Source organism: Pristis pectinata, chromosome 20 (assembly GCF_009764475.1).
Source record: "Pristis pectinata isolate sPriPec2 chromosome 20, sPriPec2.1.pri, whole genome shotgun sequence".
Classification (NCBI taxonomy): domain Eukaryota; kingdom Metazoa; phylum Chordata; class Chondrichthyes; order Rhinopristiformes; family Pristidae; genus Pristis; species Pristis pectinata.
This window is the reverse complement of record NC_067424.1, coordinates 8,836,333-8,853,464: the sequence shown is the minus strand read 5'-3', so window position 1 is coordinate 8,853,464 and position 17,132 is coordinate 8,836,333. Positions and strand designations below refer to the sequence as shown.

The 17,132-nt window shown below is 46.3% G+C and overlaps 2 protein-coding genes across 5 annotated transcripts in view; both read right to left on the bottom strand.

Moving 5' to 3' along the window:
- Nucleotides 1-938: 938 nt before the first annotated feature.
- snrpe (small nuclear ribonucleoprotein polypeptide E) lies at nt 939-10,548 on the bottom strand. Its single transcript, XM_052034550.1, has 5 exons — nt 10,413-10,548; nt 5,631-5,657; nt 4,017-4,079; nt 2,897-2,975; nt 939-1,151 (listed from the first exon to the last, which is right to left on the bottom strand). Exons 1-5 carry the CDS (start codon nt 10,464-10,466, stop codon nt 1,096-1,098), a joined length of 279 nt encoding a protein of 92 aa, XP_051890510.1. The 5' UTR covers nt 10,467-10,548; the 3' UTR covers nt 939-1,095.
- A 3,011-nt stretch (nt 10,549-13,559) lies between these two features.
- The window catches only part of zc3h11a (zinc finger CCCH-type containing 11A), a 33,614-nt gene continuing 30,041 nt past the window's right edge, over nt 13,560-17,132 (bottom strand). For all 4 annotated transcript variants that reach the window (XM_052034547.1, XM_052034545.1, XM_052034546.1 and 1 more), the window contains one exon: nt 13,560-16,412. In XM_052034547.1, the coding sequence (XP_051890507.1) occupies nt 16,160-16,412 (253 nt within the window). In that variant the 3' untranslated portion in view covers nt 13,560-16,159. The remainder of the gene's footprint in view (nt 16,413-17,132) is intronic.

Here is a 17,132-nt window from a genome sequence, read left to right as displayed (position 1 = left end):
GAGTGCACATCAAGTGCACACCCCTATCAGTTAAAGCATTAACCAGGGAGTATTGATTAACTGAGATCACTCCAGTGGTTGCTGTAGTAACTAGTCTTAGAGAGAGAATACAGAAACAGATTCTATGGCCCACAAAGTCCTTGCCGATCACCAACTGGCCCCCATTACCCTGTCTTTCCCTGCCCCACTCTCCTCTCACTGGTTCCCCTCCCTTTAATCCATGCTCCACCTGCCTTTCCTATTGGATTCCATCATCTTCAGCCCTTTGATACTTCCACCCATCATTCCCACCCTCCGCCCCCCCTCATTTGTCTATCACCCCCTCACCTCGATCCACCTATCACCTGCCAGCTCTTGCCCCACCCCTTCCCCCCACTTTTCTTATACATCTCCCCAATTTCTTTCCAGCCTAGATAAAGGGTTTCAACCTGAAACGTCAACTGTCCATTTCCCTCCATAGATGCTGCCTGACCTGTTGAGTTTCTCCAGCGCTTTGTTGCTCTAGATTCCAGCACCTGCAGTCTCTTGTGACTCGATCATCAAACCCCCATTTACACAAATCCTACATTAATTTCATTTTTGTTAAATTCTCCCCACATTCTTAACAATTGCCCCCGAATCACTGACACACCAGGGGCAATTTACAGTGGCCAATTAACTTACCAACCTTCATGCCTTTGGGATGTGGGAGGAACCTGGAGGAAACCCACAAGGTCACTGGGAGAACATGCAAACTCCACACAATGCCTGAGGTCAGGATTGAACTGGGCTCTTTGGCACTGAGAGGCAGTGGCTCTATCGCTGCACAACTGAGTCTTTAAGTTGTGTTCTGAACAGCACTTCACCCAAGCTGTCTTTGCAATAATTGTACATTATAGTAACTAGCTAACGTGGATGTGATCATTTCCACCTTAACCTCAATGGTATTCATATAGAAGTTTTGTAGGCTCCAATGTTTTTATTTCAGAAAAGGTAAAAACAAAATCACAATTTAATCAGCTTAGCTAGGAGTTTGACCAGCATGTTGAAAACGTGACAAAAACGTACAGGATTTATTCACTACAGTCTAAAGAAATGGTTCCACTGGTGGCATCCCTAGGTGTGGACACTCTGCAGCAAGGTGATGTTGTCCCCTTTCAGCATAACACGGCCTGCAAAAAAAAACATAATACAGAAATGGCCCTCGTTTTAAATAAACCACTACTTGAAAATATTCTCCTTGTTGGGGGAATCACTATTGCATGTTGTTTAATAGTAGTGACCTTGATGGAAATAAACTGGTACCACATTTCCATAGCAGCGAAAGCACTTCAAGAGCAATGTGTTGGAAGTCACTGGGGTATTAAAATGACACAAATTCTTTAGCTGTACGTATGCTTCAATGACAACCAAGAGGGAAGCTACCAACATTGGTTGAAGGATTTGAAATGTGGAGGCAGGCAAAGTTAACAGATATTTGTCATGAAGTGACCATGTCAACAGTGACATTTGACAGCACTTTATTTCTGATGAAAACACTTGTTGGAACAGTTTACTATACAGTGAGAAAAGGGGAAAGAAAGTAATATGGTACAGGGTGTTACAAAGTGTTTCACAACCAACTGTATTTAATTGTAAAGTGTGTGGAAAAAAAGCCAGAGGACATTGTACATCATATAAGCAAACCATTAATTAACCTGTTTATGAGCAGAAAAGAGAATTCAAAGCCCTTCTCCGAAAAGCAGTTGAAATTCTGAAGCGGTAAGTGCCTCATTCCAAAGGTGGCACCTCACACAATGCAGCACACCCTCAAGCCTAGGCTGACATTTCAGTGCACTATTCACTGATCAACTGCTGCAGCCAAACCCATGATTTTGACTCATGGGTGAAAGTGCGGCCAAGCTGAGAAATGAATGTACACTGACAGACACATTAACTACAGTAGTTTAGATGACAGGGGTGGGGGTGGGTGGGGAGATGCACTTTTAGGAGGTAAAGAATTTAGAAATCACACCAACGCACACCAACAGTTTCCAAACAACTTGCTCAATGAGGGGAAATCACTACAGATTTGGTATAATAATGAACATTTGCTGCTTTGGTTAAGTACTTCAGATACCAAATCTGTTAGAGAGATACACAAGATACCCATGGGTTTACTTAGCATATTCTACAGATCAATGGATCTATTTGAGTAAAAGTCAGATTAATACTTTATAGTCACACAACACAACTGCATTTCCACAATTAAGAGATTAACCAAACTCAACAGATAAATTTCACCAGGGGTAGAGCTTTCTTCCTCTCTTTCATTCCATTCTCCCTCCTACTCCCATCTTGATTAGAGCTTCATCCTGGAAGTACCATGTTGCACTGATAACAACATTCCTATACCATGACCAAATAATCACAACTGTCTAACATCCTGGAAATGTATCAATAGGTCCAGTGTCATTCCTAAATGACATCTCTTCAGCCACACCTTCCAAACATGATGCCAAGCACTGTTTAGGAGCAGGAAACCTGTATGACTTTTTCTCTTGCTACCCACGGAGGAATTCAGAGCAGCTGCAGCACCATTCTGGTTCCGCATTTCCACAATGCTGCTCATTTCCTAACAGTACTCAAAGAGCTTATCACCAAGTTAAGCTTACCCCTTGAAGTAACAGCACACCTGTCTGGCTGCCTAACTGTGAAGTGACAAGCCCATCCTAGTTAATTTGCTCTTTAATCAAAAGGATGTTATCTGACTAGTCTGCTACACAGTAAAGTGTTCTGGAGGGAGGTAGGTACACTCCTTTAGAGGAAAGCACCCCAGTTCATTTTAAGAGAGGACTGACATTTTTATTGTATGATTTTAGTATTTTTAATAAATGGATAAAGATATGCTACTGAAAGGTTGTTTCAGTGTACTTACCCAATGGTTTCCTTGCTTTTGATTTCATGTGAATCTCCTCTGCATCATCCAAAACAAGGTTCATGTATTCATCAAATCCCTAAAAAGAGGCAGTGATTATGTGCTACAATCCAGAAATCTCAGCTGAACCTATCACTTGTCAAATTTATGGAGTGGCTATCAATGACAAATCAAATTGAAATCTATGGTAACCTCGGGTGTGCTCCAGTGTTTTGCAACAAGCTGATGGATTTTAAATCTAGGCTTCTGCATTCACCGAGCACACAGCACAACAGAGAACCAAACAGATGTTTGCTTATTTTCAAGATTTCTTTCTTTCTCTGCTATCTCCTTCTACATCCGAACAGGGATGAATGTCTAGATTTGTGTGATAATTCGTGATGTTAGTTGAAATAAAATCAGTCACTGATGCTTGCATTATACAATTTTACCAGTGTTCTGGGATTAACATCCGCAAATCAAATCAGTTACTTTTTCCAAGAATATAGAAAAACGGCAGACTGAAATATTCAATGGGTTTATTATTTGCAATTGGTTGAGGTAGAAATAATGAACAGGCCACCACACGATGACAGTTCTGCGGTACCGAACGACCCCCTGTATAGGCAGTCAGCATACTGACCTTACACTTTCACAAAAAATTCCAGTTTAAGAAACTGATAAAAATTATAAAGATGCTAGGAATGCATAGATCTGTTAGCAACTGAAGAGAACCATTGGTTTAAGCACATAGCTCAAGCATCAATCCTTGCAGGTGCTCACTGATCTCTAGTTTATTCCTGTCGCCTACTGCCAGTGGTAGCCTGCAGTCAATCTCCAGTAGGCACAATAGACTGTTCCCTTTGGGGCACATCTCCAGATATCCTGAGGTTAGAATTCATATTTGGGATCACAGGAGTGGGTTAAATGTTAAATAAAAACACAGCTCATTGCTTTTTTAAAAACTATTTATACAATAAAATGCCACAGCACAAACATTACATAATTGCTTATCGAGAAATCAATTACTATTCAAACTTACCCAAGTCTTTCTTACCAATGAGCGCATTCTGCTACTCTGCCAATCTAAAGTCAAATATGTGCCTGAATATCAGAACCATATTTGACAACTGATACTTACAATTATACAGCCTTCTATCCTCATGTTGACTTGCTCATATAACCATACTTGGATTCTGGATCTCTGTGGTTTAAAAAAAATAGGCATTTTAAATAAGAAACATAATTTTTAAAAAATATTGTGAACTCTGTTGTAATGAAGCAGTACTTCTTAGTAAAAAAACACTCCTTCAGCACTACAGGAAGTAACAAAATAAATTGATGAAGGTAGAGCGGTGGATGTGCTGTATATGGATTTTAGTAAGGCATTTGACAACGGTAGGCTCATCCAGAAAGCCATGAGGCATGGGACCCATGGAGACGTGGATTCGGAATTAGCTTGCCTACAGAAGGCAGAGGGTGGTAGTAGATGGAGAGTATTCTGCCTGGAGGTCAGTGACTAGTGGTGTTCTGCAGGGATCTGTTCTGGGACACCTGCTCTTTGTGATTTTTATAAATGACTTGGATGAGGAAGTGGAGAGGTGGGTTAGTAAGTTTGCAGATGACATGAAGGTTGGAGGGGTTGTGGATAGTGTAGAAGATTGTTGTAGGTTACAACAGGATAAAGACAAGGTACAGAGTTGGGTGGAGAAGTGGCAGATGGAGTTCAATCTGGAAAAGTGTGAAATGATACATTTTGGAAGATCAAACTGAGTACAAGGCTGAGTACAAGGTTAATGACAGGATTCTTAGCAGTGTGGAGGGACAGAGGGATCTTGGGGTCCAAGTCCATAGATCCCTCAAAGTTGCCATGCAAGTTGATAGAGGGTGGTTAAGAAGGTGTTTGGTGTACTGGCCTTCATTAGTTGGGAGACTAAGTTCAAGAGCTGTGAGGTAATGTTGCAGGTCTACAAAACTCTGGTTAGCCCACTCTGTGTCTAACCAGAGTTCGGTTGTGGTCACCTCATTACATGAAGGAGATGGAAGCTTTAGAGAGGATGCAGAAGAGAGTTACCAGGATGCTCCTGGATTAGAAAACGTGTCCTATGAGGAAAGGTTGAGTGAGCTAGGGCTTTTCTCTTTGGAGCGACGGAACATGAGAGGCAATTTGATAGAGGTGTATAAGATTATGAGAGGGATACACAGAGTGGATACTCGCAACCTTTTTCCCAGGGCAGCAATGGCCAATACCAGAGGACATCCGTTTAAGGTGAGTGGAGGAAAGTTTAGAGGAGATGTCAGAGGTAGGTCTTTTACACAAAGAGTGGTGGGTGCCTGGAACACACTGCCAGGGGTGGTGGTAAAGGCTGATACAATAGGAACATTTAAGAGACTCTTGGATAGGCACATGGATGTACGAAAAATGCAGGGTTATGGGCTGTGTAGGAGGGAAGGGTTAGATTGATTGTGGGGTATGTTTATGTAGGTTGGCACAACATTGTAGGCCGAAGGGCCCGCACTATACTGTACTGTTCTGTGTTCTATGCACATTTCAATGTCAGCCTAGTACACTCAAGTCCACAGAATGGGAGATGAGCCTATAACCTTCGAATTCAGTCAAGTCCGACACCTGAAAGATTTGTAAGTCTTTGCTACACAATTCTACCAGAATTGACTGTGAACTCCACAGCCTTGTAAATAGCTGTAATAAAAATACCAATATTTATCTGTGCCAAAAACTAAAATGTATACTTACATTCTGAAGGTATCTGAAAATAAGGTTCTGTTGTAGTTCAGTTAAGGAGCATGGTTATAAACAAGAGCCAAATAAATATTTAAACATTAAGATCTATACATACCCAGCATAGTCTCTATAATCAATAAATCTGTAGGATGGCTGTCATTCTAATACAATAAAATTATTGGTAAATTATATGTAAATTACTTAAAATCACAGGACATGACCTATGATGTAACTACCATTCCCTCAAATAACCACTATTCTTCTGAGCCACAGCGAGTGGTAGCAAACCATTCAATTACAACCACCACTCTGCTGTAGACTATCCTATAATCACCCAAGATGCACAGACATGCTCCTAATTCTCTCGTAAAACATAGCCAAATATCTCTTGTAGCTTAGTGGCATATGGTTAGCACATAAAACACTACAGCACAGGAACAGGCCCTTTGGCTCACAATGTCTGTGCCGACCATGATGCCAAATTAAACTAATCCCACCTGCCTGCATACAGTCTATATCCCCCCATTCCCTGCCTGTTTATGTACCTAAGTGCCTCTTAAGCATTGCTATCTTATCTGCTTCCACCACCTCTCCTGGCAGCATGTTCCAGGCACCTACCACTCTGTGGAAAAAAAAACCTGCCTCACAAATCTTTAAAATTTCCCCCTCTCACCTTAAAGCTATGCCCTCTGGTATTTGACATTTCCACCCTGGGAGTAAGACTCTATCTATCTACACTGTCTATGCCTTCCTTAATTTTATAAACTTCTATCAGGTCGACCCTCAGCCTCAGACACTCCAGAGAAAACAATCCAAGTTTGTCCAGCCTCTCTTTATAGATAATATTCTCTAATCCAGGCAAACACAGTCATTGTGGATCGGTATCTCCTCCTCACTGACAATCAACAGAGGTGCACCTCAAGGATGCGTACTTAGCCCACTGTTCTACTCTCTCTACACTCATGACTGTGTGGTCAAACACAGCTCAAGCACCATCTATAAATTCGCCGATGACACCACTGTTGTTGGTAGAATCTCAGATGGCAACGAGGCGGCGTACAAGAGTGAGATAAATCAGCTGGTTAAGTGGTGTCCCAACAACCTTGCACTCAAGTTCCTGGGCGTCAACATCTCGGAGGAGCTATCCTAGGCCCAACACATTGATGCAATCGTGAAGAAGGCACGCCAGCGGCTCTACTTCTTTAGGAGTTTGAGGAAATTTGTTATGTCACCAAAGGCCCTTACAAATTTCTATAGATGTACAGTGGAAAGCATTCTGACTGGTTGCATCGCAGCCTGGTATGGAGGCTCCGATGCACAAGACCGCAAGAGGCCGCAGAGGGCTGTAGACTCCGCCAGTTCCATCATGGGCACAACCCTCCCCACCATCAAGGACATCTTCAAAAGGCAGTGCTTCAAGATGGTGGCATCCATCACTAAGGACCCTCAGCATCTGGGACATGCCCTCTTCTTGCTGCTATCATCGGGGAGGAGGTACAGGAGCCTGAAGACCCACACTCAGTGTTTCAGGAACAGCTTCTTCCCCTCCGCCATCAGATTTCTGAACAATCCATAAACCCATGAACACTACCTCATTATTCCTTTTTTTGTTGCATTATTTATGTTGTAATTTATAGTCATTTTACGTCCAGCACTGTACTGCTGCCGTAAAACAACAAATTTAGACATACAAGTCGGTGATAATAAAGCTGTTTCTGATCCTGGTGAACCTGTCTGCACTGTCTCCAAAGCCTGTACATCTTTCTTGTAATGCGGCGATCATAATGGTTGATTGAAAATGTTCTTGTGAAGCTTACGTTCTTTCACATTAAAGATGTGACAAAACGGATGTTATATTTGGGCTATTCAAAATAAGTAACAACACAAGTGAATGACAAACTCTAGTAAAATTCTCCATTCCACTGGCTCAGACATCTCATCAATAAAATTACCTCCAAATATCCTACATATTGCACATCAACTTCAAGACTTAACGCACTCAGAAATAAAGTTCCACATACACTTCTCCAACAAAAAGTACCAGTCTCACACTTCACGCCAGCCCTGCCACACAGCTAGAGTTACCATCTTTCCACAGAGAGCAAGAGAGCGCGAGAGGGAGAGCGAGAAAGAAACAGAAATGGGCCCACCACATCCATGCCACCCTTTTTGCCTATCAACACTAATTATATTTGCCAGCTTTAGGACTCTTTAGAAGAGAATGGGATGGGAGAGGGGGTGGGATGGGGGAAGGAGAGGGGGTACTGTGGGGGGGTGGGGGGAGAGAAGATGAGACAGGGAGGAGGGGAGGTGGGTCGAGGAGGTGGGACAGGGGGAGGTGGGGGGCCGGGGCAGAGATGGGACTGGCAGAGGAGGTGGGACAAGAGGGGGGAGGGGGATGGGAGGTCGGCGGACGGGACGGGCGGAGGAGGTGGGACGGGGGGGGAGAGACGGGAAGGTGGGACGGGGGGGGAGAGACGGGAAGGTGGGACGGGGGGGGAGAGACGGGAAGGTGGGACGGGGGGGGAGAGACGGGAAGGTGGGGGGGGGGAGAGACGGGAAGGTGGGGGGGGGGAGAGACGGGAAGGTGGGGGGGGGGGAGAGACGGGAAGGTGGGGGGGGGGGGAGAGACGGGAAGGTGGGGGGGGGGAGAGACGGGAAGGTGGGGGGGGGAGAGACGGGAAGGTGGGGGGGGGAGAGACGGGAAGGTGGGGGGGGGAGAGACGGGAAGGTGGGGGGGGGAGAGACGGGAAGGTGGGGGGGGGGAGAGACGGGAAGGTGGGGGGGGGGAGAGACGGGAAGGTGGGGGGGGGGAGAGACGGGAAGGTGGGGGGGGGAGAGACGGGAAGGTGGGGGGGGGGAGAGACGGGAAGGTGGGGGGGGGAGAGACGGGAAGGTGGGGGGGGGAGAGACGGGAAGGTGGGGGGGGAGAGACGGGAAGGTGGGGGGGGGAGAGACGGGAAGGTGGGGGGGGGAGAGACGGGAAGGTGGGGGGGGAGGAGAGACGGGAAGGTGGGGGGGGGAGAGACGGGAAGGTGGGGGGGGGAGAGACGGGAAGGTGGGGGGGGGGAGAGACGGGAAGGTGGGGGGGGGAGAGACGGGAAGGTGGGGGGGGGGAGAGACGGGAAGGTGGGGGGGGGAGAGACGGGAAGGTGGGGGGGGGGAGAGACGGGAAGGTGGGGGGGGGGAGAGACGGGAAGGTGGGGGGGGGAGAGACGGGAAGGTGGGGGGGGGAGAGACGGGAAGGTGGGGGGGGGAGAGACGGGAAGGTGGGGGGGGGGAGAGACGGGAAGGTGGGGGGGGGAGAGACGGGAAGGTGGGGGGGGGGAGAGACGGGAAGGTGGGGGGGGGGAGAGACGGGAAGGTGGGGGGGGGGAGAGACGGGAAGGTGGGGGGGGGGAGAGACGGGAAGGTGGGGGGGGGAGAGACGGGAAGGTGGGGGGGGAGACGGGAAGGTGGGGGGGGAGAGACGGGAAGGTGGGGGGGAGAGAGGGGAAGGTGGGGGGGAGAGAGGGGAAGGTGGGGGGGAGAGAGGGGAAGGTGGGGGGGAGAGAGGGGAAGGTGGGGGGGAGAGAGGGGAAGGTGGGGGGGGAGAGAGGGGAAGGTGGGGGGGAGAGAGGGGAAGGTGGGGGGGAGAGAGGGGAAGGTGGGGGGGAGAGAGGGGAAGGTGGGGGGGAGAGAGGGGAAGGTGGGGGGGAGAGAGAGAGATGGGAGGGGATGGGGAGGGAGTGAGATGGGAGGGAGAGAGACGGAACATGGAAGACGGGACGGGGGTGAGGGGAGACGGGGAGGGGGGGAGAGAGACGGGGAGGGGGGGAGAGAGAGACGGGGAGGGGGGGGAGAGAGACGGGGAGGGGGGGGGGAGAGAGACGGGGAGGGGGGGGAGAGAGACGCGGGGAGGGGGGGAGAGAGACGCGGGGAGGGGGGGGAGAGAGACGGGGGGGGGGGGGAGAGAGAGACGCGGGGAGGGGGGGGAGAGAGACGGGGAGGGGGGGAGAGAGAGACGGGGAGGGGGGGGAGAGAGACGGGGAGGGGGGGAGAGAGAGACGGGGAGGGGGGGAGAGAGAGACGGGGAGGGGGGGGGAGAGAGACGGGGAGGGGGGGGAGAGAGACGGGGAGGGGGGGGAGAGAGACGGGGAGGGGGGGGAGAGAGACGGGGAGGGGGGGAGAGAGAGACGGGGAGGGGGGGGAGAGAGACGCGGGGAGGGGGGGAGAGAGACGCGGGGAGGGGGGGAGAGAGAGACGGGGAGGGGGGAGAGAGACGCGGGGAGGGGGGGAGAGAGACGCGGGGAGGGGGGGAGAGAGACGCGGGGAGGGGGGGAGAGAGGACGAAGGGGAGAGATGGGATGACGGGGGGGAGGGAGACGGGACGGGGAGACAGGGAGGGGGGGAGAGACGGGGAGGGGGGCAATAGGGAGACGGGACGGGGGAGATGGGAGGTGGGCCGGTGGGGGGGAGGGAGACGGGACGGGGGAGATGGGGGGGGAGGTGAGACGGGACGGGGAGACAGGGAGGGGGGAATGGGGAGACGGGACGAAGGGGGGAGATGGGAGGTGGGGGGGAGGGAGACGGGACGGGGGAGATGGGGAGATGAGGGGGGGGAGATGAGACGGGGAGACGGGATGGGGGGGGAAGATGAGACGGACGGGACCCGGACCACCCACCGCCCGGGATGTGAGGCCCGGTTCCATTCCCCCCTCCCCCCCTCTCCCTCTCCCCCCCCCAGAGCCGAGCGCCTCGCCCTCACCTCCCTCCCACCCTCCCCCGCCCCGCCACGCCCGGTGTGCAGGATACGATGGGCTGCACCATCACTTTCTGCACCTTCTGCGCCTGCCCCCGATACGCCATCGCGGCCGCTTCACCTCGCTGCAAAATGGCGCGCTGGCGGCACCCGGCGCCCTCACCCCCGCGGAGGCTTCTGGGACGTGACCTTCGGGGGGGCGGAGCCTGCGCCTGAGGCAGCAGCAGGGGGTGTTTCAGGTTGTTGGGCGACACGCCAAGTCCCACTAACCTGCTGTGAGTCATAAAATAAGTTAAATAATGATAATAGACAATGATTGCATCGACGTACACAGTGTGTACTTTACGATCTAATAAATGGTTTGGTTTGGCTGGCTCAATGATGACAACCGTGAGACTTAAGGACTTGTTGCACAAGCGATTGGAAGAACTCAATGCTCTTAGAAGGCTGCGGCAGCTTGTATTATAGAAAAGATCCAGCTGATAAGAACTTGGTATGGTGCATTTCAGGGCTTCTGATTGTTCCAAAGTGTTCCAGACTAATTAAATAACCTAAATGCAATTATTGTAGGTAACAGACAGCAATGATATAATTCTGGCCACTGTCAGAATTATAAGATTTGAATAAAAAAAACAAACTGCTGGAGGAACTCATTGGACCAGGCAGCAGCTGGGGAGGCAGAGGGATGGTCGATGTTTTGGATTGAAACCATGTATCAGGACCCAAAACCTCAACCATCCCTCTGCCTCAACAGATGCTGCCTGACCCACTAAGTTCCTCCAGCAGTTTGGTTTTTCACTCCGGTTTACCCCAGCTGCAGGATCTTGATTTGAACATAGAGACAGTGACTAAATGAAAGTTAATGTAAATCTCTAAGTCTATATTCTGCAGTTATTGCTTTTCCCTTGTACTACCTCGATGTACTGATGCAGTGAAATGATCTGTATGGATGGCATGCAAAACAAAGTTTTTCACTGTACCTTGGTGACAATGATAACCAATTAAATCAACAAGAACTAATATGAATAAACAGGGGTCACCACAAGTTAAGATATAGGCAGTGTTTATGGATGAGTTCTAAATGGAGGCTGGCCAAGATAGCTAGCATTAGAATAATCAAGTCATGAGATAACAAAGGAATGAGGGCTTCAGCAAAAGGGTTGAGGTGGGACAAAGATTTGCCATATTACCAAGATAAAACAGGCAGTTTTGTTGATGGAAAGGCTGTGGCACCAGAAGCTCAGCCAGAGCCATAAAGGACTTTGGGATCCTGTTCATTTGAAGACAGTGGCCAGAATTATATCGTTGCTGTCTGTCACCTACAATAATTACATTTATTTAATTAGTTTAGAACACTTTGGAACAATCAGAAGCCATGAAATGCACCATATCAAGTTCTTACATTAGCAAAATTAGCCAACTTCTACATAGGCTTCCCTTGGGATTGACGATACTCAATTCCAATCCTGTTTTGCAGGATCTGAGGTAACTGATGAGGCCAATGCTGGAAATGCACACCCTTCCATAGATGGGGCAGATGGACAGTTTTTGAGGTGGTGCACTTCTATCATTTATGGGCTTCAATCTGCTCCCACTGCATGGACTCTAGATTCTCTGCATCATACCTTCACTGCTTTGAGCATTCATGGGCCAGGGATTCCCAAAAGGCAGTGTGGATGTTGCATTTGTTCCAAGGATTCTTCGAGTACATTCTTTAATCTTTTCCTCCCTCTGCATTGTAATCTCTTCCCATGACAGGTCAGAGTCTTTTGAGTCTAGTGTTAGCATGCAAACAACATGGCCTGCCAAAAGAGCTGATAGTGCAATTAGAGTCTCACTGGTGAGCAGATATTGCTTTTAGTTCACTTATCTTTCCCAGAGAAAGGATGCAATACTTAAACATCTAGTTAAATTTTCATTCCAGGTGGTATTTCATTTGGCAGTGCAAGACTTGGTTTACCTGGACTTCCAAAACATTTTTCTCAAACAAATACAGCAGAATAGGATCACAAACACTGATGATATTTAATACCACAGTACTCTCATACATCAGACTAAACTTTCTCAGCTAAGAACCCCTATGCAAGTGTCTACTAACACTAAGAATGTTGAATTGTGGAATGCATTGCTAATTGATAAAGCTATAATTTATGCCAAACTGTAAAGGGTAAAAATTCATCATAAATACATATTATAGTATATGCAAAGTAAGTTCTGCTTTCAATGTTCTATTGCACTAAAGTGCATAGAATCACATTTTGAAAGTAGAATACAACATGCAAATATTAATCTATTGCATAATTAATATACGTTACCATGAACAAATTTCTACTCCCCAATCTACAACTTGATTAGTTGTAAATATTTTTGTGATAATTGAGCCATGATTTAACCAAATGTGGTGAAGTCCCAATCTAGCATGTGTACCCATTAGGAAAACAGGTATGATCAGTCCATTACACTGCAAACAGTAAAAATTAATATTTAAAACATTAACATTCCAAGTATTGCATGTTATACAACCATTACTGAAGCAAATTTAAATAATTGCATTTAATACAATACTAAACTTTAATGCTTAAGCCACAATAGATGTTTACCAAAATATCCTTAGCACACTAAGGCAACTTCTGGTTTTAAAAGGAGTTATACAAATGCAAACCGTTGTTGAATGCAAATGCAAATGCAAAATTCTCTAGATGGAACATCTTAGTCCCAACACTTTATATTTTAACAATGGAATGACATTTACAACCTTTCAACTGATGGCATAAAGTTTAAAGTAACCCACTCAGCCTAAAATGAGTGGTTAGGAAGTAAGTTGAAGGCAATAAATTAACAAACTTCTTTAATCACAATTCCTATCCGGAAAGTGATGGACAGAGATTAGGAGGCCATCCACTCGTGTAGTATGCTGACATTCACTCTGAAGAATGGCTCTTCCATTTACAAGAAATCCACTGGTACCAAATGCCATCATAAGCATGGCGATTCATTGCTTCTGTGGAGGTGGAAGGACTGACTACACATTTATTAAATCACGGTTAGACTTTGCTTCATATTTGATAAGCCAGTGTTGTCTTTCCCTCCCCCTGTACTGGGTTGTTCAACCGTATTTAAAACCTGTGTGGAAAATCCACGTCACCAAGAGCATTTTACCGGGTTTTGCCAGGCTGAGCAAGTCACTACAGCAAGCTGCACAAGTTGAACAATAGTCTTTATTACAAAGAAAATTATTACATTTTGGTGTCTGCATACAGTCATAAATAAAATCACCCACTACCATGGATGTACATTTGAAACAATAAAATCAAAAGTACTAGATAAAGTCAAAGGGACATCAGAAACACAAGACAGAATCCCACAGATCTTTAAACACAAATTTTTTAGTCAGCTTGAATCCAAACCATAATTGGACAAAAAACGAACAATATTTACAATGTTTCACAAGAGATCAATCGCATTGCTTCTTCAGAATACTGATAGGAGGGGCTGCTTTTGGAAAGCAACTTAAGTATTTACAGGATCGGAACTGCTCTAGAACAGAAGGCTGCATTTGTATATAGATGCGTGCTTCAGTGTTGTAAGATATCTGTTTTTTTAAAAAAAAAACAGCTTTAAAAGCTTTTATTTCTTCCCTTCTGCGATTCAAGCAAGCAGGGACTCCATCATATTGAGGTACAAGTAGCTGACAAAGATCAACAAGCAGAGTGACCTTCAGTGATCACGAACAGGTCATTTATTTCTCTGGCATTTTTGGGTGGCCAAAATACTCTGCTCAGGTGTGACAGATCCAACCAGCTCTGCGTTTTAAGTGTTCTGCAGCACTAAGTGCATTCATATTGGTCTTCTGTTCCTACCCAAGTTAACAGGGCAGTTCCTGCTGCCCTCTGGAGCTGTAGAATTATTTCTGGTGTACAAAGACCTTGAGCAGCAGTGTTCTGGTTGCACACATAAATAGATACTAATGGACGAATACTCCATTAAAGTCAGCCATCAAAACTTAAGGCACTACAAACATAGCCAGCTTGGAACCAATTCCCTGAAGTGGAGTGCATTGCTTTTTGTTTCTCCTCTTTTGATTAAAACCCACACTGGATGTGCCCAATTTCAAAACTGAATAAAACTGACAGTTTTCCTTGCAAATCTCTTCATATTTCCCCAAAGGTGCATATTTTCTTCAATTCTTCTAACCCACCCAATCACAATGACCAGAAAATCATTTTGACCTGGGAAATTTACTCCATCCAAATAAATGGACTGCAAGAGGGTTTTACATGGGGTGGGGGGGGGGGGGGCGTCATTAGGACAGTCATCATGTGCTGCAAATACGAGGTAGACTGGCTAAAGCTACCACACACTAGTTTTACTTCCATGGTACTTTCATATTGCTAGTAGTGCCAACTCCTTTACTGACAGCTCTATGGACACATCTCCTTGACATGGTGCACAGTGCAGAACCTTTAAGAGCCTAGGAGAATGTGCAAACACGTCTAGTCCCTCTTCACAAACCAAACTATTGACTACAAATGCTTTTGATCCTCTGGCTTCCAAATAAGACTTCTCTTCCCATCTGAAGTCAAACCTCCGATTGCATTTTCTGCCATTATCTGCATATTATTTTAAAGTAACTTCAGACAACTTGTGTTTCATTTCCCCCACTGTAGTTACACCACATCCTTGATGTAGTGCAATACTACACAAAGTGAAGGCAGCTAAGAAATCACTTTCACAGACATAGATTGTAATGGTCTGCAACCATCACAACTGTTCTCTTCAAATACCAGTACGTTGATACTGAAGGTTCTCACAACCTACACAAAAATATGCTGGACATGGGAATACAATGAAACTGACAACAGAAGGCAAAAGTAACAAACAAGTGGTGATGGGTAAAAGCCATCTATGTTACAGGAAAAAATTAATATGATGCTATCTAGAGACATAGTCAGAACTTCTGGAAACCAAGTTCCTCAAACTGTCCATGCAGCTTGCAGTAGTCCCTGTAACACGCGATGACTGTGTTGCACAGACAACTTGCAATGATATATATCCTGGGCTCATGTTAAAAGGTTACTCCTCAAAAAGTGGCTTGGGAATCTTGGAATTCTAGATTCTGTGCAGTCAGATGCTTTAATGTGATTAACAGACAAATCATTTATCTCCAACACCATGAGAGACCTTTTGAAATTTACAGTTTCATGTAAACAAAAGACAGTTCTTTTTTTCCTGTAAAGGGCAGACACTTGGGTTGCTTCACATCTTTGTGAGTGACCCTTAACCTAGGCATGACTCTACATAATCATAATATTCTTATTACCAATGGCAGGTGAAATTGGAACAGACTGACTATTAGAGAATCAAGCCCAGGGAAAGACAAGCATTACACAGAGCTTACGTCTGTGGCACTGCCCTTCAGTTTTGGGCACAGACTTCTCAACAAAGCAGTTTTCAGACAGAAAAGCATCTCCAGAAAGGTTGCATCACTGGGATCCCTTCAAACCACCTAAATGAGAACTCAGGATGTTGTTGTCCTCTTGTATATGGGGTAAGAAGAAAGTGTGGCCAGTAGTTGAGAGGTCATAATGAACTAATTTGGTCGTATTATCAGCACATTTAAAACGGACCTGGCTTTTGTCTGCACGCGATATGCAGCTGCAGTAATACATTTACAGCTTTAAAAATAGACAGCCCAGTCAAATACAAAATGTAGGTCCAAGTTAGTCTTTGTTTATTACCCAGAAAATTCCAGAGGCAGTCCAACTCGGTTTGAGCAGGTCCAAAAAAAATCCAACACACTTCAGCTGTCAATCATCTCAGACAGCTCAAGCAACAAGTCATCTTCATCCTTTCCTGGATCCAGATCAATTTCCGCTTCAAGTTTATCGTCTGAGAATTCTTTCATTAGCTCTTCAAAGTCATCCTCAGCCACCGCAGATCTAGATGTAGTAGAACTCAGCCTCCGAGCCTTAGCAGACAGTCGGGGAGGAGAGAAAGTTTCTACTCCAGTCAGCAACCTGCTTGTTGGCTTGCTCTGCTCACCAAGATTAAGTCTGAAAGGCAAGGAATAAAGTCAACTGCAATCATTTGTTTTTTGTTGTTGAAAAATTCTTTGAATATTTTAAACTTAAAATGTATTAACAATAATGGAATTGCCATAGTTATTTACTGCAACACAACCCAAGTCAAGAAATGCTCTCCACCCAGATGCTAAATACCACTGCACAACAGTAAACACAATAACATACATCAAGCACCTTGCCAATGTACACTATTGCCTCCAAGGTCCATGCATCTTTACTGGGACGCAGTGCGTGAAACTGAATGCACTGTATTCATCGTCGTGGCTATCCCTCGAGGTCGAGGATGATGGTCTTCGTTCCATTGATCTAGTTATGGGCTCTCAAGTGGCTTACGAGTCCAATCTTGGAGAAGTAGCCCACAGAGCGAAGACGCCTGTGCGTGTATTTGTTTAACGTGTACTTGATGTTGCACTACAAAAAGCACACGATACTTCACAAATCAACCAACTGATTCCCATGGCATGGAAATCATGACTATTGGAGCTGATGGATTTGTTGCAGCCTTCATAGCCGTTGAGTTCAAGTAACTTCGTCCGCCTGTTCCACCGTTGAGGTCTTGGTTGGATTGTTCTTTGTCAGGGACCTCACCATCAACCTTACCGCCACGGGTGACCCTACCAGGAGCATAGCTCCGGACGGCATTGCTCTCGGGATCTCAGGACCACACAAGCTTCTCCACCACGACAAGGT

What these genes read in the sequence shown, in the direction of transcription:
- snrpe (XM_052034550.1), bottom strand. Translation starts at nt 10,466, where the DNA reads ATGGCGTATCGGGGGCAGGCGCAGAAGGTGCAGAAAGTGATGGTGCAG. An exon ending in TTTTCAGATACCTTCAGAAT is followed by an intron (nt 4,080 to 5,630) that starts GTAAGTATACAT and finishes TTTAAACCACAG; the next exon opens with AGATCCAGAATCCAAGTATG. An exon ending in GGATAGAAGGCTGTATAATT is followed by an intron (nt 2,976 to 4,016) that starts GTAAGTATCAGT and finishes GCCTCTTTTTAG; the next exon opens with GGATTTGATGAATACATGAA.